General features: G+C 39.6%; 1 protein-coding gene and 1 long non-coding RNA gene across 8 annotated transcripts in view; one reads left to right on the forward strand and one right to left on the reverse strand.

The window, feature by feature from the left end:
* LOC110389815 lies at nt 210-20,554 on the forward strand. 2 transcript variants are annotated; one of them, XR_002433399.1, is made up of 4 exons: nt 210-402; nt 1,106-1,158; nt 14,948-15,047; nt 19,052-20,554. It is a non-coding gene; the product is annotated as an uncharacterized LOC110389815 (long non-coding RNA). The 2 variants fall into 2 exon arrangements; XR_002433400.1 differs by lacking the exon at nt 210-402 and adding an exon at nt 410-567.
* The window catches only part of VCAN (versican), a 108,197-nt gene continuing 91,835 nt past the window's right edge, over nt 10,793-27,154 (reverse strand). For 5 of the 6 annotated variants that reach the window (XM_021380774.1, XM_021380779.1, XM_021380776.1 and 2 more), the window contains 3 exons: nt 14,931-15,075; nt 13,409-13,591; nt 10,793-12,910 (listed from right to left, as the gene is read on the reverse strand). In XM_021380774.1, the coding sequence (XP_021236449.1) occupies nt 12,780-12,910; nt 13,409-13,591; nt 14,931-15,075 (459 nt within the window). In that variant the 3' untranslated portion in view covers nt 10,793-12,779. The remainder of the gene's footprint in view (nt 12,911-13,408; nt 13,592-14,930; nt 15,076-27,154) is intronic. The other variant, XM_021380775.1, reaches the window with a different exon arrangement.

Genomic DNA, 27,154 nt, shown 5'->3' on the forward strand with positions numbered 1-27,154 from the left:
CACAGCTCAATAAAGATAGATGTGTGCTGAAGCCTGGGCAAAAGCTAGAAACACGGCCTTAATCTCAGCCAGCGTTGCTACACAAGAGCGCGTTTCTTCCTTGCGTGAGATGCCTCAGTCACCAGTTCTAACCCGTGGCTGCTTCTGAGCCCCTCCAACGCCACGTACGGCCGAGCGATCCCCCGCCTCCGCCTGACACCTAGCGTCGGGCTGCGCCAAGGACAGGCGCTGCCGCCCGCAGCTCGCCTCGCGCCGCAGCCCCTGCCCGCCGGGCAGCCGCGCACACAGACGGCCACAGGGCCACTGCTTCGGCAGGCCCTTGCTCACAGGGGTGGTTTTCCTTTTATTGGGACATGCAGTGTGGATGTCAAGGTGAACGTGAGCCAGCACCGTGCCCTGCAGGTAAAACGGCCAGCCGTGCCCTGGGGCGCATCGGGGCCTGCGCAGCCGCCGGGCGAGGGGAGGGGCTGTGCCGCCGTGCTCCGCGCTGTGCAGGGTTGGGCGATGCGGTGCGAGAAGGACGTAGAAGTATGCCCTCTGGTGACAGCGACAGGGCCCGAGGGAACGGTATGGAGCTGTGTCAGGGGAGGGGCGGGGGTCAGGGAAAAGGTCTGCACCAGAGGGCGGTGGGCGTGGAACAGCGGGCACAGCCCCAAGCTGCCGGTGTTCGAGGAGCGTTTGGACACCGCTCTCAGACACGGGGGTTGGGTTTGGGTGGTGCTGTGTGGAGCCAGAGGTTGGTCTCAGTTTTTGTGGGTTCCTTTCAATTCGGGATTTTCAGTCGTTCTATGAAAACCAAATGCTTTGCACTGCTCTACCATCTAACCCCAAAGGGATCTTTTTGGCCTGTGCTGCTTGAAGTCCATTCTCCTACCCCAAAGTGTCTGCACAAAGGGCAGGGCAGGCAGCGAGGGTGCAGGGGGCACAGCTCTCCTCACTGCTGCTGCTGGGTCACCCCTCAGTCCTGTCACACACCGCAAAGGAAAGAGCAAAGAGCTGTGTGCTAGCGGAGCTCATCCAAGGTGTCCTCAACAACCTCTTACTCATGCTATCATTAAGATACAATTATTTGGTAACAGGTCTGAAATTGCTTTCCCCTTTCTAGGAAGAATAGTTCTGGTCCTGAAGTAAATTAACCAAGTTCATTCCATCTGAATTGTAAGTAAAATAGTGTTTTGCATGCGTTCTCTCCATAGTACAAAAAATCACTGCATAACCAAAAACTGTCTAAGGAAATAAACTTCACTGAGTGAGTTGTAGTGCCATAACTTCTATGCAAATTGCAAGGAATGTTGGAGTTGTATTTTAGATATTTAATTGGATATCAAAGTAATGGTCACTGCTGTACAGTTATTGACATTTACAATTTCATTGTCAATGGACTGACCCAGTAAATAAAGCACAGAGAAGAGATTTTCTTGTGCTCCTGAAAGATCTATTAGCAACAACAACAACAAAAATTCAGAAAGCAAACAGTACTTCTGTTCCTAAATCCTCGTCATGTTTTGGCAAACTTACCCTTAATATCCCACTTCTACTGCTTATTGTCAGGTTAAAAAGCAAAATCTGCAAGGAGAGCTTTTCTTCTTGGCTGGCTGCTAAAGAAAAAAGGAATACACATTTAGATGCATCGTATGTATTTTCCATTTGAAACACTATTTCTGGCCTAAGATTCAATTTGCTATTTTAGCAGAGGTCATGTAAGAATATAATGAAAGGCAGAGGTTATAGGCAGATCCGTGTCTTTCATTCAATTCACTGACACAGGTTTGTTAAAAAAGACTGTTTTATAGTGAAGGGGAAAAATGCACCCCCCCTCAGTCCTTTGTTCTAAGAGGAATGCTCAGAAATTGCTCCTGGGACCACAGCGCTTTCTTTCCCCCCTCTGCATGCAGATGATATTTAGGTCAAACTGGAGAAGCTGGACTGGAACCTCCATGGTGCTAAATTCTGCAGTCCAGCATCACCCAAAGAGCCGTCATATCATGACTACATCATGATACAGATGGTGGAAGACAGCCTTTTTAAAACTGAAGGATATGCCTTTTCCATGCCAGAATATTCCTAGAGAAAGAACACGGTACATTTTCCGTGTAAGAAACCGGAGGAAACTGTGAATTCATAGGCCATATGAAGTCACTTTTTCTGACAAACCAGAAAAAAATCAACAGATGGAATATCTGAGAGTAATTTGACCTGGCATTGCTAGAAGCCAAATCAGATTGTGAGAAAGACACCTCATATTGCAAAGGACAGAAACTAATCATAAAGCTAATAAAAAAAACACTTGCCATACTCAGCTACTAACGGGAAATAAAACTGCCAATGAAGTAGCAAAAAATCAAATGTCCAAGAAACTCATTTAGAAAGTCTTGGCATATGAAGCACTGATGGGTTAACTGAAAATGCTCCATCACCATAAATTGGTAATGCCATCAGTTTAGAGTGTTGAAGGTAGAAGGATCTAAGTTTTAGAGCCAACAGTCTATAATCCTCTTCACCCAAGGACAATTAATTCTAATGTAGTTACGGAAGACAGACAGGGCAGGAAAAAAAGAAATCCTAAATGGCAGCTTCGAACACTTCTCCCTCGTGTGGTGAAGGGTGATGATTACATCCCAGCCAGCAATAGCTGTTGCTCTGAAGCCCACTCTAGGCTGGAGAGATAGGCCATCATCACCTGTCAAGGTCTGTCCCCCAGAAACTAATCTGGATGCTACCAGCAGCACTTTGCTTCTGACATAAATAATGTGTGCTCGTCTGATGAGTGGTCAGAAAAAAGAAATTCCAACGAAAAGAACAAGTGGACATTGTGCTGTCTTCTTGCTGCGTTGCCTGACACTAACAGAAAGGTGTGTTTAGAATGCTACAAGACTGGGAAACAAAAAAATTAGTTTCAATCACTGTCATTCACTTTCTTCTGTCCTAGTCATTGCTGTTTGTATGTTTAGCAAAAGGGTGGTGTTAATTTGTTCCTCTTAGTTTACAGAATCACAGAATCGTAGGGTTGGAGAGCATCTAGTCCAACCCCCTGCTGAAGCAGGTCACCTACAGTAAGTTGCACAGTTTGGATTTCCTTAGTTTAGTCTTTTATTTTCTGACTCTGCACATTGATTGACAGCTGTGTTAAAATTTATCCTTCCTAACAAATGTTCTGTGGTTCTTGTTTGCCAAAGCAGCTGGAAACAGTGGCATTCTGTGGAAGTGAGGTACTGGTATAGTGGCAACAAAGAAAGTAAAATAAAGCTGTTGGTATTCATCCTTGTTGATGATGCATAATTTAAAAAAAATAAGATAATAACCACTAAATTGGTGGATTCTAATCCCATCTAAGAGAAAGATGTGTTAAATTACAAAGGCTATCACACATGTTCTTAAAGAAAAGATGCACTTCTCACCCACACCAGGTAGCTTTCAGCAGGAGCTTGCCACAAGCATTTCAAAGCACCTTAGCTTTATTGCTTCTTGAGCAGCAAAATAAGTTAAACTAGCACACAAGAGTAAATCACAATCTGAGTGCAGCCAATTTATCCAAAGAACAGTGAAAACTTCTTCTTCCTAGGTTTCCCTGTGAATATATATATGTCTAAAGGGATAATTTGTCACAGTCAATCAGCCAGCCTACCTCCAGCAAAGCATTCTCCAGCAAGCGTAATGCACTCACAGGTGCAACTCTGAGAGACTTCATGGGGAAATAGCCATAGTGTTCCCAGCAATCCCTCTCAAAAGACTTATGTGTGCTCTACCATATACTAAGGTTTTACCAAATGGTCCTCGAATCAACCAGGCCATACTTAGGTAGAACACGCAGGGCATGCAAACTAGCCTGATGATTCATTTCACAGGGACAGGCTGTTAGCTGTGAGCTTCATTATGATGTGACATTTCCTGCTGTTTGTCCAGCTTAGTCTCAGCACTCAGTGGAGATGCACACTATGTATTTTTATTACAAAGTAATATCTGAAAATTGATCCTTAAATGTTGACCAACACTAGATTTGTCTTGAAGCAGTCAGCACACCAAAGAGGGAAAAAAGGAGGCATTTTCACTGAAAACATATGATTCTACACTACCACTAGTGTTTTCTACTTTTATAAATGGTATTTGCCCCCACCATAATGACTGAGGCATCTGGGGGAAATAATATGTTTTTCCCTTCAATTTCTGCACTTTGACAGTGAGCACAGAGAAAAATAAATTAGCAGGCAGTGGAATTTCCCCAGATAGTTCTCCATTATATTGTCAATAAAATGCACATGGCAGTCATCTGTGCAAGTCTTTGTGGCTCAGATGGAGATTTTGAATGTGTTGTTACATGTATGTAACCTAAGAAGCTCTTTTTTTTGTTTTGTTTTGTTTTGTTTTGTTTTGTTTTGTTTTGTTTTGTTTCCCTCACAGGGAATTCAACATTTGTACCTCAGGACTGTCAGTATTCAGGGTTTTTTTTGAAGCGCCCAGTCATGCACCTATGCAAGAATTCAGTTTTCATTCAAAAGCAAAGCAAAGATGTTCCGCTAATAGATTGCAATGAAAACCTAAAAAAAAAAAAAAAGGACCAGTAGCATTCCGAAGTTAGAAAACAGCTTTCTTGTCTACAGACTTTTTTGAGTGTTTGACATTAGCAAGATTCTGCTTTGCTAAACATATTAAGCTTAAAGGAAGGGAATAAAAAGCTGTCTTACCTTATAGCTTTGTACTCGTGAATGGAGAAACACTGGCAATATTTTAAACATTTGCTCTAAAATAGGAGAAAAGAGACAGGCATAAAATGTAGAAGTGCTAAACTGAAACAGCTTTTCGTTCAAATAAAAGCTAGGAGGTACATGTGTGTTTGGTAACTGTGAAAAGCTCAATAGATCCATACATGGGAATGTACAACAACACGTGTTTCTACTTTTCGGCCTGATAGATGATATTAATAGGTGATCTTCCTTTGGGAAGGAAGGCTTTTATCAACAACAGTAGCAAATGGTATGTCCTTCTGTAACGTTTATGAGCTAGCACCCGTCTTGGCTCAGCTCCCACGTCAGCTTTCAGGAGTGCACTTGTAGCTCCCTCAAAAAACACAAGCATTAAGAAGTGAAGTTGCACTTCCACAGTGTTTCCTATTATATTTTTTCCATCTGGATGGTTGAGGTGACAGTAGCATTTTACATCTGCCTGCTTTAACCCGGCCGTTTTGAACTTGATCCTGAACACACAATGAATAAAAACACGAACATTTTGTCATTCATTTGTTTAGTTGTCTTTGGCTTCATATTGGTAAATATGGCCTTGAAGTATGATGTTAACTGTGTTGCGTAATGAGATACTTATTGCATTAAAAAGTACTGGAGCAGAGCCCCAGATCCTGGGTGTACTAAAACTTTTAGAACTGAAAATTTGTTTGCACAGCCCAGATCTACTGAAGAATAAGTGTGAGAAATTCCTATTATAAGACCAAGCTCTCCATGCTTATGTATTTCATGATGATCCTTGGACAGAAGGTATGCCCATGTAGCACCACGATACTGTAAAACACGTCTTATTGGTGTGGCTCATACTTCAAAGACATGATTTGCAATTAGAACACTCATTTTTTTAAGCTATCCTGTTTTCCTTTTTGACTTTGATCCATGTAGGCACAGATTATATAAACCTGCAGATGATACAACACTGACTTTGTAGCTACCCAAAGCAATACTTCGAATAGACGAAAGAAATATTAGTTGTCATGGACCAAAAAAAATTATGTAGTAGGTTTACAAGTTTGGGACATATATGCCCTCATGTTTGGACTTTACATATGCCACTTTTCTTTTAAATAAATAACACAGGGAAGCAAATAAAATGCCTCCACCTCTAACTCCTTGATTATCCCTCAGAAATTAGGCAGCTATATGCCTGCTACAGGAAGGGTGCAAAGGAGGGAGACACTGCCCCCTAAAAATGATTTTCATTGGCTCCTGCTGTTGTCATCCTGTTGGTTATTTCATCTAAAAATGTTTTGGCCCTGTGGCATAACTATATGGGTTTAATTTTTATGTGTGTGGAAAACTGAAGAAGTAATAAACTTTAATGAGATCCATGTACTCCAGTGTTTCTTTGAGCTTATCTCATTCTTGGATGTGGAGAGGCTGCTCTTGGAACAAGACCTCCTAATGCCTACCAGAACCAATCCCAACAATATTTTTCCCAGTGTTTCTCTGTTTTCATAGTATCACCAAATGGTTTGTGTTGGAAGGAACATTTGAAGATATCCCTCTTTCCTTTTCCTGCTCTTCTTCCTTATCTGTACGTGTAATGTATACATTTGCAATATTTGTGCTAAAATCTATGCTCTCACCATTGTAAAGGTAATGACCCATGCCTTTGCATTTTGCTGTACAGTGTTAGTCTGTATGAGCCCTTGCTGAAAGCACATGTCAGGGACAACTGCTTTTCCGCAGACACTCTGTCTGCATGTGAAGAATCCTGGATGGCGTATTTGGCAGCAGATGTGACTGCCTGATGGCCTCAAAGTGAGAGTCCTGCAAACTCCACAGAAGTGAAGTGAAGCTTAGCAGTGGTGGGGATGGCTTGCAGGAGATGTGCCTTTGAGGGCAGGTGGCTACTCCAAGCCACACTTGAAGCACGGCAGCAGATTGTGCTGAGTAAAGGGACAATTTTGATCTGTACCCTCATTTGGAAAGCCACAATGATTTAACAGAAAGGAAATGTACTCCCACAGAAATGAACTGCAACTATCCTAGCAGCCTGACGATTTGTTGCACCACGCATATTATCCTTATCTGCAAATTCAACCCTGTTTAACACTGGTTCCAAATGCATTGCCTTGGACATGCTTATGACACTGCCCCAGCTACTCTGCATTCTCTCTTCCTCTCACAGCAGACCTTTCACTTTTGCAGAAAAAGAAACATTTTTTTACTTATCTTTCACATTCATCTTCAGGAACAACTGTAAGAGATGCTGGATGTCCTAAGCTATTCACTTTATTTCACTTCATTTCACTTCAGCACTATGTTGATCTCACTTGAGGTGTCCAAAAAAACCTTTTTTGCATTTCCTCTGCTTGTCATTTTAAACTCAGATGTCTGGCTTTAGTAGTATAAATAGCTGTTCCTAACAATTTTCCAGGACTAGAAAGTCACTGAAGGTGTAACCCACTTGTACAAACACCAGCTGAAAAGTCTGTATTAAGTAAAGTCCTAAAAGATTGCAGGAGCTTTAAAAAACTCTAGTAACAGAGTGCAAATAGAAATTCTGTTACCGAACAAGAACACACTCATTTAAGCCTATTTATTGAAAACAACAATAGCATATATTTTATATTATAACTAGCTATTAAGCTGATGTACTGTCACTGGGAATATAACTGTCCAGCTGGTGCAAATTGTTTAGTATGAACTCAAATTATTCCCCAATACAAATTTGATATGGATTGATTTACCATTTTCAAATCAATAGCTATGTTCTTTTCATCTAGACATTCTTCCTGCAATTTTGTCTCTGACATAACAACTTCTTTTCATAACAATATTATTTTCATAAGACTTTGGTCCATTTTAACCTGCTTTTGGAAACGGCCGTCTGGAAAGCATGCCCCTGGGGAGAGAGCCAGGCTGCTGGCATGGGAAGGACATAGGGGAGAAGGGATCAAATCATCGGGTTTTCCAGTCATGCCTTTCTCCTTAAAGCATTGCTCTCTGTCAGTGTCTACACAGTGGCAAGAGAAATTCCTGTTCCAGAGAACATGCTGCAGATAGCACATGGAGATCTCACCCACATGCAGATTGTCACCCACTGGCATGTGATTGATTAGATACCACAGATCACTCTACAGTGTGTCTAGGATCCCCTTACCCCCCGGCAGTATTAGAAAGCAAGCATGAGCTGTCCAGTCTACTTTGTTTTCTCCAGAGTGAAAGGTCATAGGCAAGGTGTGTGGGCTGGGAGTCTGGTGGCTTTGGAGGATGCACTGGAGAGGTCAGGGTGGGTATCAGGGAGCTGTGGCCCAGCCACCAGCCATGATTACCTCTTAGTCCTTGAAGTAAGGGTTTTATCATTGCAGGACTTCTCACACATGCCTCTGGAACCAAAATTTCCAACTTCTAGCCAATTTATTTTCTTTTTTTAACCTGTGAAGGAGTAGGGCCCTTATGAAATACAAATTTATTTCCTGGGTCAGCTACAGATTTTTGTATGCAGTTTCTGCCAAGCCTCTGTTTCCCTGCTGTGTAGGAAAATTATTTTTGATTAACACCATGAACACTGCAGTGTAAGAGATGAAGGACACCTGCTACAACCTGCAGAGACAATCACACTGCTTCTTCCCTTTCCTGAGCTGATCTCCTCTTGCCTTAAAGCAGTAAGGTCTTCCACCATCACAGAACTTTTCACTGCTACATGAAGCAGCTCCTATATCTTAGAGCCAGAAGCCATATAGTTGTTGATTGAAACTGTTGCACTGGTGCAGGACCATAGCCTGTGTTTGCCTGGCCTGTAGCTTCCCCACTCACGGAATCACAGAACATCTTGAGTTGCAAAGGACCCACAAGGACTGATGAACCAAGGATCTTCCGACCATTGGGAAAGTAGGATTCTGGACCACCTCCAGCTTGAATTCATCTCCTGGCTGCTGGCAGCTGGACTTCTGGAGGCATTTCTGTAGCATCATGAATCCATTCCCATCCTTGCAAGAAATTCTTCTGATACATCTCAAGGTCCCATTCCTCTTTTTTCTTTCTGCACTTAAGCAGTGTATTAGCCTCTAGTACAGTACTAGCTAATGCCTTCCTCACCTGAAAAAATGTATTTTCCATGAAAGCCAGAGTTTGCATCAAATTGTGCTTTGCGGAATCTTGCATTTCCTTCAATTTCTACTGCATGAGTGTTCAGATGATTTTTGCTGCATTTTACTTCTTTCCTTGTAATTACTGTACTTCTTGGCTTTTCTGTGTTAATGACCTTATGTGGCCTCTTTGCATGTCACAGCTTTCTTCAGTGCTCAGTCCAAACAGCCTCTCTATCTATTTCACAGCTTGTCAGGAAAAACAATATGCTCACAGAGGCCTATGCATGCTACTGCTTATGGTAAATAATACAACGAAAAGAGACAGATTTCCCTTTGAGTTTTAATGCAGCTGCACTGAAAACACAAATATTTCATCATATTGTTCTGTGGGGCAGAGGGCAGCATATAACAGACAACAGCCAGCAGACACAAACACAGCCCCTCTGGATGCAAAGGGTTACTGAGGGAGCAGAGATTCACAGAGGATTTTATTATATCCACAAGCACTGTCAGGACTTTTACCATGATTCCCGTAGCTGCCACCAGCCAGGCCGCTGTGCTACTGAGCTCCTCACAGCTCTGATCACACTGGCTGTGGCAGGTCCATCATCCTCTTGTGAAGGAAATGTCTGCATGTGTGTGCTGGCTTCTGCATCTGCTCAGTGCTGCAGCAATGAGGATCTTTCACTTACAGTGACATGGACCCAAACCATACCCACAGTATGGTATCCACAGTAATGGAGGGTCAACCTTCAGCCATGGCCCTGGCAAAACTCTTCCACACTGCAAAGATCTCTTTGCATGCTATCCCTTCCTTTAGAAGCCCCTTGCCAGCCCGTCTGCACCTTGTTGGTATACCCAGGGTCCTGTATTTTCTCCTGTGTCATACTTCTATCCCCCGTCTCTGATGAGTATCTACTTGACGTGACTCTTCAACAGGATATCCCAGAGACACCAGTGTCCCACAAGGAGATATAGCTGTCTCTTTCTATCTAGATTCAAGTCATGCAGCCTTTAGGGTGTAGCCGGGATACAGGAATGTTTCTGCTAGGCAGCATGTCCCTAGTGCACTACCTCTTTGAGATGCTCTATGAAACAGGTGGCCTTGTTTGTCCCAACCCTGTGTAAGTGCTAACCTCTGCAGGAAGAGAATGTCATCTGCAGAGTGGGATCTGACAAATGTTAAACAGGATCCTGGGTAAACTTGGAAGGCAAGAAAAGAGAGCTAAGGAAGAGCATTTGAAAAAAGAACATGTCAGCTGTTACTGTACGCTATCAAATGCCCTGCCACACTCTGGAGATCGGTGTTGCTGCAGTGACATCCCAGTATCCCACCAGACCTGCCCTGTGACACGAGTTCCAGCACTGGACCACTTGAGATTTAGGTCAGGCTTAAAAAAACATTCCATTCTCTGTCTAAATAAACAAGCATTGGTAACAGGTTGTGGTTTTTTTTCTTTTTTTTTTCTTTTTTAATAAGGAATGTTGTCAGTCCTATTTTATTATGCTTAATAGAAGGAGGTGAAAAAAAATCAATATAAGCACTGCACCTAACCTACTTAAACTACAATCACAATGTTATCTGAATGCCTTACAACATTGCTTAAATCCAACAAGTAGACAAGAAAACAACAAATCTATGCAGGGTTTTTTATACATATGGTGAGAAAGTTTGCAAAGTGTTAAAATATATTTTCTGTTCTGTATGCTTCTGGTACAAGGAAGTGATGTGCAGAATACTGTATACTTATGAGCAAAGCCTTGACTCATACAAACAATAATTGACTTCAAAACATAAACTGTGAATCTTAAAATGCTACTCCAAATCCCCTACAGTTGCTCATATAAAATCAAATCCAGCACCTGTGAAAGTTCAGCCAGCTGATTCTCTTTGACTCCAGTGGGCATTTGACCAAGCCCATGATGACCGTGAAGTACCTGATAGTCTAATTGTATTCATATGAAAAAATCACATTGCATAGATTTAAACAGGAAGACATGCAAAAACAAGACAAGTCACAGTATAGCAAAACCTTGTTTCTTTGGTGAAACAGAAGCAGATATAAAAGTTACAAAGATTTTAGACTTTCATTCACAAAAAAAACAGACATTCACATTATACACTATACAAGATAATATAAATAGAGAAAAGTATTATGTGCATTGTTTGGGGGCAGGGGTGGGGAATGAACCAGCCAATGCAGCGACGCATTGCCAGGCTGAACACACAAAGGTTGGGTACCCAGGATGGAGCAGTCACTGCCATTTTTTAAGAGATATCATCTGGGACTGTAATCAGTGTTCCCAATAAGCCGTGGCAAGGCTGCCTCATGGGCAGCTCTGCCTAGGACAAATTCTTAAATGCTGGCTGTGTTTTCAACTGTTTTCCTTTGCAATATTTTGTATCATCTCCCCACACTAACACAAAGGCATAAACCTCCCGTCTGTCTTTGTATTTGCAATGCCATTTTTAAAAGTGTATCCCAGGGAACTTACTGTTCTTTATTTTCCCTTTTTCTTTCCTTTTTTCCTGTGCCCAAAGCTGTGCAGGGAAATTCCCAGAAATAATCAGACACAGTCCTTTATGTAGAGAGGTCCTTCCAAACATTACCTTCTACACTTACTGTACAGATCGAGGTCAGTTGTCACACTGACCAGGGTAAGAAATCATAACAGAAAACTCCTACGCACACACTGCACCAACTACAACCTATAATATCTTTGTGCACACTTCTTTCTAGAAAGCCAAGATCCTGATTCTTCCGCAAGTCACACAGATCTCACCCATCTAACCACAAGCAAATGATCCTGTTTAGCAGGAATTTTGTTCTCTAGGGAAACAGCAAAAGATGGTTCCAAAAGTGGAGCTCAGGGGCTAATACTGCTCTGGCGAGCTCTTTTAATCTTCTTTGCATGGGTAAAATAACATCCAATAAATTAAATCAGTATGGCTTACTTCATTTATTTATGTACGCTTCACAGCTGCAGCATTCATACACAAACATTCATTACTTTATAAAAAGATTAAAAAATGGTTATATATACAAAATTATTTACTTTTTTGATTTTGTTTGTTTTTTACAAAAATTGATCCCCCAAACACTAGGTCTATCTCCATTTTAGAATGCAGAGACCTGTAATATAGACCTTGTAGTTAATGTTGTGAAAGTCATTTTTTTTCTTCTTTTTTTCTTTTTTCTTTCTTTCAAAAAAGGTGGCCCTGGTTGATAAAGTTAATGTATTAGCACTTGGATTTTACAGGCCCTCCTTGTCATATACAAGTCCTCCATGCAGTCCTTTCTCACGAATGATGAGGCTGGAATGGAGAGCAGAAAAAAAGTTCCACATTGCAGTCCCTAGTTCATGCTATATCCCCACTTATGTGCTCTAAATTTTGTGTCACATGGACACACACTGTACCTTGAATGATAACTGGCACAGTTTTCATTTAAAAAAAAATTCATGTAACTTTTGTGTTTATCTTCGCCTGTTTATAGCAAATTTCAGTCAGTAAAGTTATTTCAACCATTTCCAGCCTAGGTAAACATAAAAACAATGTCATAAATGACTGAAGACCTCTGAGGCCATTCTAACCATAAATATGCCTGAACTTAGTGTGACTTTTCATTTTATATACAGGATTTTAAAAACAAAAAACAAACAACATTAAAATCATCTTATTTACATTTTCATTGGTGCTAAAATCGAGCTGTTTAAATATTGCAGAAGGCTGGTAGGTATCATAAAATGGTCCACACTGATGGCATATAAAAAACTAATTATCATTGTAGGCTGGAAATGGTTTCTTTTTATCCCCATAAGCACTTCTCTTCTATATTTTTTTAAAATTTTCTGATAAACACAATATTTTTGCAAAATGCATTGTGAATACCGGAGTCCGTAGTTTCAAAACAATTTCATAATACTCCTAAAGTGATAGAAAAGGCACAGAAAGTTAGAACTTTGGCTGAAATGGTGGAAATCCCCATTCACCATTTAGCACTCAGCGCCTTGAGTCCTGCCACGTCCTGATCCAGCGATGGTAGTGTTTCGACGAATTTAATGATGTTCCCTTTCCTGATGAAGAATGTTTATAGTAGTATTTCTTAGAATAAGTCCTTTGGTATGTGGATGCTGCAATGAAAAGGAGGAAAATAAAAGGAAATCAACTTAAAATAATTAAAGCATGAATCATTTGTCTTTACTTCCCTTTCTATTTATTCTTGTTTAATTAGAAGGCTAACAAATAATTAACTAGTACTTTGACCGTGTTACGGAGAGGAAAAGCATCTCTTACACAAAGTTAGAATACATCTATAGAAGTTAGTGCTATTAGTAACCTATCAATTTCAGGGACTTTGTGAGAGTCCTGCTGTTTAGTTTTAAAGTATCTTAATGACTTCTGTAAAAACAGAAAATGAACATTTATATTAGTTCTTGAACCCCGATGATTTTTCTACACAGGGAGCTGTACTGCTGGCATCCGTAATACGAGACTTTTCTTGTATCTCCTGCACTTGTCTTAAAAGATGTGCTTGCTACTTATCATTAGTTATCATTATAGATGATCTTGTTTACATTAATGAGTTTATTGATCTCAGTCCAACACTGATTCATTATCAAAGAACTTACGATTCATGCATGTAATTTTAGGCATATCCCATCTTCCATTCCCTTGGCACCGTATGGTTGGAATATGACGCTGGATGAAACCATCTTTGCAGTGATATCTAATAAGAGAGTTAATCTCATAACGAGGTTTCATCTTCCCAAAGGTCTTTGCATTTTCTACAACAGGAGGCTGACCACAGGCAACTGAAAGGAAGACAAAAAAACAAAACCCAAAACATCACTTAGTGAATACTCTTCTGAATGTGTTACTGACTTCTACATCAATGGCTTCAGCAAGACTCCAAAGAGACATGTTCAAATAAGAACAGGGAGATCAGTCTTTTCTGTAGCTCTCTGGTTTTTGTAGAACAAATGGGAAGTGGGAAATGACAGGTTGTGTCATTAATATTTCCTTTTTGCTTTAAATTACTGATATAAATTTGAACAAAAAAAGTTTTCATACTCACACAAGGAAAAGATTTTCACTGGAGAACTGTAAAACTTGAAAAGTAGTGAACTTACAGCAAGCGTTTAAGAAAAATTCCTTATTCTCAAAACTTCTCATGGTCTCCTCAACAATACACTGTTTAAAGGCACTTTAAACTCATGCATTCATCAGTGCACAGAGAACATATTACAAGAAGCTGTAAATGGTAATTGGGCAACGGGGAAGTACACACAATATTTTCGTTCTTTTTTACTTTCCAATCCAAAGAGGCAGAGAACAAATAAGATGTTAATGTACAGCTCCTGGCATCTCTCAGGTTTCTTGTAACTATCAGCTTTAACAGTGTGTAAGCCCAGAGTGCTTTTCAGATTCCAAAAATGCCATTACGGTTGGACTATATGATCTTAGAGGTCTTTTCCAACCTTAACAATTCTATGATTCTATAATTAAGCTACATAGTTTTGGAAAATGTGGAGGGGAAGGCAGCATCACTTGACAGATGATGCTCAGTGTTGAAGAGACAACTGGAATCTAGACCAATTGCCAGACCACTTCAGGGCTAAACAAAAGTTAATGCACATTATTGACGGCATTGTCCAAATGCCTCTTCAACACCAACACGCATGGAGCACCCACCACCCCTCTAGGAAGCCTGTTCCAGTGTCTGGCCACCTTCATAGCATGGAAATGTTTCTTAATATCCAGCCTGAACCTGCCATGGTGCAGCTTTGTGCTGTTTCCACGCATACCATCTCTGCTGCCCACATAATTCACAGGGATGTCATCAAAGGAAAGAAGAATTGGTAGTATTTTCAAGGCATGCAAGTAAAACAGTCCTGCCAGGTCTGTGAATGTCTCTCGAGACTTGCACATAAGAAATTTGCCTCGTTTTAACCATGAGTTTCAACTGTGTATCATTCTGTGCCCAAGTCAAAAGAAGATTAGGAGGAGTTTTAATTTGTGGAAAAAGTGATTTTGGGGGCTAACTCACGTCTGGAATCACCATACTGATCATCAGAAATCAACAATTTGTCCCTTTAACAATATAAAACTGAAATACAGAATGTTATGCCGTAGTTTCTGTAACGTTTCTACCTGTTCCTTTCTTGCAGGTGTAGGTCAGGTGGTAATTGCACGGAACATCATTCCACTGCCCATTCTCATGCCATATTATAACAACACAGTCTTCTCCAGCAGAAAAGAAACTATCAGGTTGGTTTGGTCTCCAGTTCTCATATTGCTGCAGGAAAGAGAAACAAATTCATTATTCCCAGTGTTGGGATATATTTACATTCTGTTTTACAGAAGATCACACAACATTACCTTTAACAAACAGCAATTTCAATTGTTTGAATCAAGCAGTTAAGCACAAACTAAACAAAGCTAGATTTACAATATCTTCCCCCTCTATTAATGGATGCAATAAATAGACTACTACCCCTGCTAGTCCATGACTACTAAATGGCAAACCACAGGTTGGCTTCTCAGATTCAAATAATCTATTCTCTGACTTCATTTAATGAAGCCATGCAATGGGACAGCTTGTAGAATTAGGTGTAAAATAAATAAAGGTGTCACAATGTGTCCTGAGATTACTGCGATTGACATCTCCATTAGAAAGGCTTAGGTGGCAGACTGACAGGTATAGAGCAGCCTTTCAGATTAAGAAATGATTATCCAAATTCTCCCATCTGAAAAAAAAACCTAACACCACAGACATTGTGACCATATATGAGGGCTGCTCCGAAAGTATTGCCTCCTGTTTTTGTTTTTTGTTTTTTTCTGTTGGCTCAGGCCATCAGAGGTGGATGTTGGTGGTTTTTCAATAGAGGCTGAACTTTCCCACCAATATTCTGTAACGTTGTTGCTGTGGGACCGATAGCGGCAGAGGGGCAGGTTGACAGAATGGCATCTGACACAGAAGTGCACATGAAGCAAAGATGTGGAATCAAATTCCTCCATGTGGAAAAAATGGCACCTAGTGACATTCATTGATTCTGAGCGTTGATGGACGGCAACCAGTGGATGTGAGCACAGTGAGCCAGTAGGTAGTATGTTTCAGCAGTGGTATCAGCACTGTGAAAGACAAGCAATGTTCTAGATGGCCATGCAGATTAAAAGCACAGCAGCCATGCAGATTAAAAGCACAGCATGCAGGCTCTTGTTCATCACTGGCCAAAATGAATAGCTAATAGTGGTGACTATGATGAAAAAGAGTGTTTTTTAGCTGAGAATTTAGTCTCCTAAATAGTGTTATTGTGTTTTTTGTATCTGTTGAAGCTTCCATGGAAACAAATAGGAGGCATTACTTTCAGAGTGACCTACGTATATATGTGGCAGTGAAAACTGAAACTGGCACACTGTTATTGGAAGTACAAATCTGGTTGTTAGTATGTAAAAGAAATAAAAAAAAAAAAACTTTTTTTTTTTTTTAAAGCTTGACTTCCTACTCACAACACTCATCTGGCACATCAGTTTAGGCAGGCTCTGCTTTTTTGTCTTCTAAGATGGCAATGTGCAGATTTGCAGTGATACAGCTACACAGCTCTCAGCTTCCAGCTCAGGATCTCCATAAAGATGTGTCTCTACCAAGAGCTGTGTGATTATGATAGCTGGCAGACTGTACACAGCTCAATGCATGGGCTAGAACACAGTTATTTCACACCAGAATGTACTTTTTCATCATTGCACAATGTGATTTTTTGGATGACTTTTTTTTTTCCAAGCAGCAGGAAAAGGAGAAACAACAGTCACACAAACTGAAAATCTATGCAACAGTCTTTGATAGGGTACATATAGTCTGATGTCCTTGCAGTTAGCAGAGGTTAGCAGTTAGCAGAGGGATAATCTTTACCCCACTTCTTGTTTCATCTTGATCCCAAGAGAAGCACAATAATTTGAGACTTCCATGTTATGCAAAGGAAAGCTTGAGTAGATAGAGGAAACTATTCTTAGCAATTTTCTTTGGGATTTCTGTGTGTCACTCCATGAAGAATTTAATGCAGGATAAAAATAGATATCTAAAATAACACGAATTCACATAAATGCCAGACTTTAACTGGGTAGATAGACCCTTGTATGGTCAAAATTGCAGAGTTTCTACATTGCTTATGTTTCCCTTGTGCTTACATCTTTCTGGCTAGCACTGGGCCATATACATGTCATAAAAGTTTAGCTTTCTATTTTCTTAGCTTTATCAAATAACCACTATTCACTGCCTGTGTGAACACATTTTAGAAATACAGTTAACAAATGCCATGTGGGTAATATTTACCTTACGATAAATCAGGCTATGAAAAAAAAAATACTTGACCTTTTCCTACTATATGTCATCTCATCCATCACAGGTTTTAATTATCCAAGCAATTTAACAATCATAGTCTAAATAAATTTGTTCTGTACTGAATTTATTACCTCTTCCAATTCATAAAACATCCTTCTTTTTAAGTGGCACAAGCTTAACTTCATCTTTACTTAGTCTCATCCGTGTCTAATAGTCCTAAACTACAATACACGCTAAGTTCTTTACTCAAGTCCAGAATTGAGCACTTCACACCAGCTCACAGACGAGCCACACAGGCTTCATACACTGCTACTTGCCTTGCCTTAAGGAGCTTAAAATTTGTGTTTGCTTTGTTGGCAAGGCTGCTGTGTAACGGCAAAGGATTATATCTAGACTTTGTGGTTTATTCAAGAATGTCTGATATCCTCCAGCATGACATGCTGTTACCTCACATCTGATATCATCATTGCACAAATTTATTTTGGCGGAATACCTCTGATTCAGCTTGGTTTTAATGCCAGAATTGCTAAGCAGAGGAAGTTCCAGACTGCTGAATTGCTTTCTTAGGTCTCCACCCAGATCTTCTGTAGTTTTTCAGTTCCTTATTTAGCCCCTGATAACATGATAATGGTACAAAAAGATTCTCACAGTCCAAGTGGAATAAGTTGCTAGACAAATAAACTAATGTGGTTTTTTTTCTCACAGATGATATTTTTGCATGACCACCAGCTTGAATCTGTTTTCCACTTACACTACTGTAAACCATGGGTGATTGCACTATACCCAGTAAAACTACATCAGCAGAAAATTAGTTCGAAAGAACCAAATCCCTTATGTCAGACTGTATGGTTCTGTTGGTTTTCAAAGACACTTCTTAGAATCTCACATATACAGTGTGCTAAGTGTAAACACTCCACTCTCTTGAAAAAAAAAAAAAAAAGTATTTTAAACACTCAATTCATAAATTTTCTGTCAGAAAACACTGCTCAAAATATTCTAAATCAGATGTCTTTTTAGTGCTTATGTCACTTAAGATCCTCGCATTTTGATGCTATTACAGAATTTTAGAAAAGTTACATTATACTAAAAAAAAAAAAGCTCAATATTTTAATTTTATTCCTTGGCAACATGTACCATGTGAGATTGTTTGCCTTTTAAGACCACGTCCAAAATAGATCAGCCATGGTCAGAGAGGAGCCAAAACTCACTGGCACCATCCCGTCCAGCCTGCTGCTACATCCACATCACGTTGACACCAGCAAAACCACACTCGGCAGCTTGGTGTTTCAGTGGATGAAGTGCAGGGCATTCTTCTGCCAACAGTCAGACTTCAATCACTGCCATTAGAACACTTTTAGCTGTATCACACATAAAGAACAAATCATATTTCTTGTATTTTGCTATCTGTATATTCATTTGGCTTTCTGAGAACTACACCACTGTTGTGTCTTATCATTAGTTCCAACTGAAAATATGAGCTCCAATGGACCCATGGACCTTCTGTCATATTCCTGTGGTCCATGGGTTGGAGCCACAGCTGAGGCAGGGCATCACCTCCTCAGGCTTCCCTGGGTGACTGATCTCGAATCAGTGAAGCAGTGGCAATATGTTTTCTTGCCTCATGTGTTAGAGTAAAAGTTCCACGTTTGAGCAAGGTTTCCTTATGCAGGATTGAATTAAATTGCAGCCTTAATCAGCCTTAATCAGGTGAAAGGATAAAGGAGGAAAAGAAAGCCAGGATGACAGAGCTGTAAAACTACTGATTACAGTGTCCTGTCACTATTTTTGTCATTCAGATGGCTGGCAGTATCACCTCCCTGTTATGAACAAGATCCTACCTTGTGGGAGATTTGTTATTTAATTTTTTTAGATAGCCAGCCTTATTTGAGGGACTAATTTCCTTCTTAACGTGTCATCCATTCTTCTCTTTCAGATGTTTGCCTTGCCAAGATGAATCTCCAACCTAGCACTTAGACATTTCAGCCCTCCCTTTATCTCCAAAGGGTGCACCAAGTGGCTTAGATCAATGGCTGGGTTCTGCATTCCAGAACAGTCATCAAACACCATGTTTAATGAACACAGCTACTGATGCAAACAAAACATTACTGCTTGAGCCACTAATTGTGTAAAGGCCAACAATCTCTTGTACATAACTAGAGCTAGGAAGCAGCTTATTTCAAATACATCTACTATTTAGATTTATAGGCTTAATGTCTTTACTTCAGGATTAAGGAAGCATTTTTTCAGCATGTTTAAATGAGCTTAAAGCATAAACTTGTCTTGGCAACCTTTGGCACTTGTAATGTTCACCATGATTTTTATTTTATTTCACTTTGGCTGCTTCCCTATCTGATTGCTTCGTAATGCAAGATTAATGAGGCTAAACAATAAAACGTACAAAAAAAAAAAAAAAACCCAAAAAAACAAGCAGTGATGTAGGGACTCAGCTGACTGGATGTTCTCTATGCCATTTCATCTTAAGTGAAGCACAACATCATTAAACCATTTTAATCACCACGGCAAAGCTTATTGGCTGCTGTCTCTATTTTTTTTCCACAATTTTGGTATAGAACAGGAATATACTTTTTCATAATAGCAGGCAAATTCCTAGAAGTCTTCTTCAGAAAAGCCTTGTGAACATGTCCCTCACTGTTGAGGTTCTAACTGGATTGCAAGTCCCAGTTATTACCCTGCTTTATAGGTTGTCTGAATGACAACAGACAAGGGTACAATGAGTATATGGATCATCTCAGGAATCCTTGGCTTGTGGTTCATGCTGTTAGGCAGCACCGATACTGTTATACGAGATATTCACAGGAAGTGAAAGGCATTGCGTTTCCTTTCAACAGAAAAAAATCAAACAGATTACTGTGAGGATTTGGCAATGAATAAAATGCTTACATTAACTTCACCTAGTATTTAAATACATTTATACATTGAGAAAAACATACTTTACAGCATAGGCTCTGTTTCACTTCATTTCACCCTAGTCCTGAAAAAGATTTTATGAATGGGAGTAGTTTGATAGAACTCACCAAGAGTATTCATAAGACTAAAAATTCCATTCAGTGGATGTTTAAGCACAGGCCTTGCTTTAAAGCCATGGGTGGTGTCCTAAACTCCGTAGGGTAGATCCCGTGCATACTTCAAGCACTTGCTAAAATAACACACTGAAAGAGGGATTGGGCTAACAAAGCTGGCAAGTCTCTGCTGGGAGAAATTTGCGTCAATTTGAAGACAACAGCTATGTCTAAACTTGCCTATGAGCACACAAGATAAATCACACGTCATGACCCCATATTCTGAATATTTAGATCATAGTTGAATGGCCACCGTCAGACCCTTAATCTGGGCTTTTTTTCACGAGATTTGGGAAACATACAGAATTTGGATCGGGCAGGCATGCAGTCCTCCCCATTGCAGTTACTCTGTGAGCAAGTCAAACTCTCAGAAGGAGCTTTGCTAATGACCTTTAAAGGCCTTCTTGTTGTTGTTTTTGGTGACAGAGCAGTCAGGTATACTGAATATGCTTTTATTTCCTATACAAGAACTTGCAAAAAGGACTCTGAATAATTTTTGTGTACCTCTGTGAATATCCATTTGCACTGACCACATATTGAACAAGCATTAAGATTTTTGTAAATATAAACAATTGGGGAAAGAAATCTAGGGACTAGGAATGAAATAAGTAAAAATGATTTGCTAGCTGATGTAGCTGAAACACAAAAGCAGTATCAAACCTATATTTTGGGGGGAGTACAAGTTGCAATGTATGACAGAAAGTTCCCACTAGATGGCAATGTCTACTCACGACTGCCTCCAGCTGCTCAGTAGTTGCAAAATCATCACTATTCAGAAAAGATCTTTCTTTTATTAACTCTTTAAAAACTAACTGAAATAAGTAGGCAGCACTTCAGCGACTTTGACCTGCTCTGGACCAAGTCCTTTTAGGGTGTTAACTTTCATTGCGGTTCACACTGAACATGCTTCAGTTTTATGGTTATACTGTGTGTGTTAGTCTTCCAGAATACTCTGTAGTACAGAGAATGAAAAATGAGTGGCACAGAGAGCTGGTGAAATTCTTTTGCTAATGGGCAGGTGTTTTACTGGAAGGAAAGTGTTTTACAGTGTTAAATGTTGGTTGACATAATACATGTTCCTTGGGAGTCACACCAACAAAATTATATGTTATCAACGTGATGGAAATTGTATAGGGTGTGACATTCTCCTTTTGTGCACAACTTCCAGGAGAGCCACTCAAAAAAGAAAATCTTCCACTTTGTCATTTATTTCAACAGTTATAGCACATCTGAAGTTGTCCAAGAGCTTCAGCCCTGCTGGAACAAGGCTCTGACAGAACTGGCCCCTTGGGTAAAAATAAGACAAAAAACCACTTTGTCCAAGAGGCCCTCCTTACTGCCTATGACATTCTGAAATAGAAACATACCTGACATTAATAACATTATATAGTTCTCCTCCATTTAAACACAGGTCAAATGAGCATCTTAAAAAGAGGCTTTAACGACTGACTGCAGCACACAAAATCAAAACATTTGGTAGATTTAAAATCTCCTTCTGCAGGGATCTTGTGGGATACTGGCACAATGAGCTTTTTGTTTGTGGCTGACTACAGTACTTTTTAGTTTGTTTGCTTTATTTAACCTTTGGAGGCAGGCTGCCTCCCTATAGTACCCTGAGCATTTTGAAGGGCTTCACGTTTAATAATGTTACTCTTTCTACGAGGACGCAGTTATGGATTTGCTCAGGTCAGAGCTTTCTGATTCACTGACCAATAAAGGGAGGAAAAGAGAGGGCTTTGTTTTTGCCAGAATTAAACTTCTGTTTTGTTTTGCTTTGTTTTTATGCGACTACCTAACTGACAACTCGAGGGCCAGCACTGTGAATGCAGGGTGTAACATCGTAGTGCCAAAGGGAAGAAAAACGAAATGGAGTCTCTGGACAGTATTAAAAACAGCAATGTGCCCCATTACTCTCCCAGTGACAGACAATCTGGCCACAGACACTAGCCAGCTCTTTATTACTGCGCTAATCTTATGTAATGGGAGTGAGCTCACTGCCCTACAAAGCACTAATTATCAACAGCATTTTCCGAAGGATATGAATAACACCCCTTGTGAGACAGAGGCCCACGGCACAACCCCAAGTAGCTATATGTGCTTAATCCATAACATGAATAGCTCCAAAGGACTCCTTCACCACTATGTCAGCTCACAAGGGTCCTTAACAGTGAATGCCAGCAATCAAAACACAATGGAGAAGCTGCCAAGAGCAACACCAGACTTTTTTTCTGTTTGGATGGGTGTGCTTTACAGCTGTAAAAGTTACTATTCACAGAGCTAAGTGAATTATTTAAATTCAATTTCCCTAAGATATTTTCAAATGTCACCTTCTGTTCATTCTTTCCTTGATCAAGCCAATTGTTAAATGTCTCCACTGATACCGTAAGTTTTGTTTCTTTCCAGTTTGCATTACATGAAATTCGGGACATACAAGGACTCGAGCAGTTATGGACAAACTCTTATTTTCCTACACTTGTATGACTGTTTGGGCCTTGCCTCCTTCTGTACCACTGTGATTTTCCAAAAGTTATTTGTTTTTGTTGCTTCAAGATTACAACATACGTGGCATAACATTTATCCATGATTGATCATAAAAGAGTTGTTCGCTATCACAGAAATGACAGAAGAAAAATGTACAGAAAAGTGCAAGAAATAATTCTTATTCTATAAACTTTTAAGTAAACAAATTCTTATAAACATGTTTTGATTCCCTTGTAAATTACCAGTCAGAGTAAAACTAAGTCTTTTCAACATCAAATACCAACAGCACATAACCACGCTGTAAAAGAAGGAAAGCAGAGCAAACAAAACATGCTCTGTAAGATACTGTACTATTTTTTTCTTCCTCTTCCATCTATCAATGCAATCATACCTGAAATGTCCTGAGCAGAAATTTGCTTGATTTTGAAGAAGAAATGAATAATAAAGCCCTAGGAATACTAGGGTGCTGTAAGTGCCTTCACCTTTGAGGTTAGATGTCTGGAAACTGGGATCTAGGCAGGTAGGGCAAGATCTGCAGGCCAGTTTTCCTTCTCAATGGCCCAAGTGATCTTGTGTGCAACCAATGTTCAAGATCTGCAGCTGTGGCCACTAACTTTCTGCAGTCATTGTGGTGAAAGCTGAACTTGCGCCACAAGCCCAGGTCTTGGTTTCCTGAAAGAGCATTCACTTTTTGTGTTGCGCTCACACAGTGCCAATGAGCCCTTTGGGAACAGTGGAACAGAGGAAACATGGCTAAAGTGTTATCCAGGTAGCGCTCAGCTCCAGAACACAAATCCACCTTTCTTAGCCACTGGAAATGCTGGAAAATTCTTTCTTTCCAAGATAGATGGATCAAGAACACATTGAAGATGATAAAAGATTGTTTACTGTCATACTGATACAGTGCAACAATTAGAACAAATTAGCTTCATACGGGTGGCCAGCAATAAAATCAAATAATAAAATAAAACTGAAATCACAGTTCATTTTGGTTTACATATTGGACAGGATACCCTAAGCTTAGCCAAGGAGCTCATTTGATGATGTGCACTGACCTCATCTAAGAAGCTCCCAATCTGTCTTCTAAAAAAGTTACAAAAAATAGACAAATACAAATAAAATATGGCCTGGCTAATAAAATCCCATATAATGCAGTATCAGTTACCAAGAAAGTAATCTGTTTAGGAAAGTAACATCTAGACTACCAACTGAACTTCAGGGTATGAAACATATTACCTAGCTACTTTATTAATGTTATTTTGCAGTTTTCAAGCCCAGAATGTGTTTCGGATGTAGTGGGAACAGGTGTTTTTACAAGGAAATAGTGAGATTTTATTTAGACAACCCAATCCAGTGCATAACATTATGCTATTTTGCCTAAAAGACAGGAAACTGCCGAGCAGTTTAACATTAAAAACTACTTTACAACTAAGACCTAAAACCTGCCAAAATCCTCTAAAAGCACACAGATGACTATGTATCAAATGATTCAGTGAGATACATCAAAAAGTCTTCTCAGGTTCTCTTTGCAGAAACAGAGCCTCACATTACTATGAATTATGACTATGTATGTTTCTATTTTGTTATGATAATTTTCCTTGTCCTAACAGTCCTCCTTAAAGAAAACATCTTGATGTTTTCAGTGTGTAATGTTGGTACAGTGAAACAAATTTATTCAGCAACATAGACATGGAAAAATGTCCTGTGGACTGAAAAAGAGTTTTAATGTTTCTGATGTTATAAACATTACTACTTGCTTTCTCATTGAATTTGATTGAACTTGCTTCATTATTGAAGACATCATCTTCTTTGGTGTCCTGACTAACTCTGAGAATCAGACAGTGCTTTTACAAGATTACTCTTCATTTATTCCAAAATATGGTCATTGGCATTATTTTTGCAAGTTAGACAAACATTCCAGTTGACACATGAGAAACAAGCATAGGAATAGTGGGCTTTATGGACTGCTACTGCTTTTGATGAACTGTTGACAGTCAATACTCTCTATAGGGAATTACAGTAAGGCCAAGATATCAAAAGTGTCTGACAATAGTTAGTTGACTATTAGGCACTAAATAATCGCCCCTGTTTTCAATATGACTGTGAGCCTGTCCTGGTACCCTAGGTTCAGTTGTGGCTTCCCAGTAAGAAGCTTAATTCTGTATGTTCACTCTTTAAAAGCCCTGGTCATATTCTCCCTTAAAACAAATCTCCTATCTGACTGAAGAGGCAGGAACTGATCTCAAAGAAAACCTAAAGGCCCTTTCTTAGTTGATCGGTAAAACTGGTATCCACTGATTCATCAAGGAATGGAAACCTCCACAGCCACATCAGAGAATCTAACTCTTCTCACATTACTAGGCTAATGATAAAGATGAACTCATCACCCTCTCTAGTCCTACAGTTGCAACATTTCAATACTCATCTCATACGACCATTTAAGAAGGCCATGCAGAAAGGAAAAAAAAATGTTACTTTGGGAGCATACGGAGTTAAAATAGCACAAGATTTAATGCCAGTGGTGTATGTGACTATGAAGCCCACAAAAAATAGCTAAGGTGTACATGTATATTCAAGAAGACACCACAGTTGGGAATGACGCACAGTGCACTTGGATGTACGTTTGCTGGTTTTCACTAAGGAACTCATATATGTGCTTTTGTCAGATGGTCATAAATAATAGCAGCTGGCATTTAGCTTCAGTTTAAAACCTCTGGAAAAACACATGTCATGGTTTTGAGCTGAAAACATTTTAAAAATGGCTGATTTCCTTCAACTGAACTCATTGGTTGAAATATCTTCTAGGTGCAAATGTTAAAAAAGCACTTGATCCTTTTTCCAGAAATTGTTAATAAAATGTAAGCAAACACCTGGCAAGAGAGTTCCTTTCAACATACTGAATATTTAAGTTGTGGGTTCCTTATGTCCATGGAAAAAGTATAACAAAATAATCCAAGCCTTATTTCATATTGTCCAGTGGTAAAAGTCTGTGGTTCAGTGATATCCAATCCCAGTAGTAGATGGAAGTATGACTCCTTTTATTTAGTTCAGAAAGAAAACTCATATGAAGGACAAATCATAACTTTTTGTATAAATACTTATCACAGCTATTTAATCTGGGCAGTACTAGGTCAGCTGCAGCAGTGGGCCAATAGTGTAATCCACAATGTGTCTTGCTGTTGGTGGTGCTATTCATTTGCCCTTTTTTTTAATCTACCAAATATCACAACTTTTTTTTTAACTCAAAAACTTAGAAACCACATAAGTATGATTTTCAGATTAAGCTAAGCTATTATCCTAATATTCAAACAGGTATCAAAATAAAGATGAATGTGAACCACTTTTATATGCGCTATCTAGAAGTTGGTGTGATTGTTCTGATTTTGATAGTATCTCCAAGGAAACTCTTTATGTCAAGGGAATACCCAGAAGATTTGGCAAAGTTTCTACTAAGTCACAAGAGCTGAATAGAATTCTGGATGGAAAATATTCTCTTGGAGAGGAACTGGGCTACAAAGTTGAAAACAGCCAAATTACAGATGCACTCTGGCATATATAAGTTTTAATATATGCAACAACCTCTACTCAGAAATTCATATTATGAGTTTTTAAGAAATAATGCTTATTTTCAAGATTGTAAATTAACACTATCTTGACTGCTTTTCAGCTGTAAATACACAGATGTAGAGTTTTGAACTACAATATTGAAATTCATTGGAATTTTAGGTCATCATCAGGGAATTACATTTAATGAGTACTGTTGATTATGTCATTATTTCTGTTAATTAATTGAGAAGTAACAAATCACTAGCAATAGAAAACAGTGATATCAAAGTTGAACCACACTCAGAGAGTGCCTGTTGCTGTCAGCAAGGTATGAGAAGCCACATTAAGAGACAGAGAATTAACTCATCTAGCATCAATGAAGCTTGAGGCTGCAGCCCATCTTTTGCTCCCAAAAATGCACGTGGAGATTCAAGAGGAAGTGATGCAAAAAAACTCCACCACTCACATCCTGCAAGATTATGTGGCTCTAAGCATAAATGGGCACCGTGGTTTGACCAAAGAGCCACTAAGCAACCAATTGCACAACAAAACTTACGATCTTCCTTCTTTTTTTCACCACGCTGTCACCTCCCACACATGGCAGTTTCCCAAGAAATGACTTATTTGGAAGTCGTTTTAGAGAACTTTAAACCTTTGGCTATTTACATGAAATAGCAATAAGTGAAGCCTGTTCTGTCCCAGGTGTCTACATAAGCTGCAGCCACATAGAATGCAGCAAAGTACACATACAATTGTGTGCATATGTGAGCATGTGCACATGTGTAACCTGAAGTCCAGATGCTTTCTTCTTTAAGAATAATTCACAACTGGAAAGGAAATAAAAAGCAAACCACTTCTTTTTATATATATATACAGACATAATATTATTCAGTGGGTGTTAAACAGCATTAACGCAACTATCCCTTTTC

This window comes from Numida meleagris, chromosome Z (assembly GCF_002078875.1).
Source record: "Numida meleagris isolate 19003 breed g44 Domestic line chromosome Z, NumMel1.0, whole genome shotgun sequence".
In the NCBI taxonomy this organism is placed as follows: Eukaryota; Metazoa; Chordata; class Aves; order Galliformes; family Numididae; genus Numida; species Numida meleagris.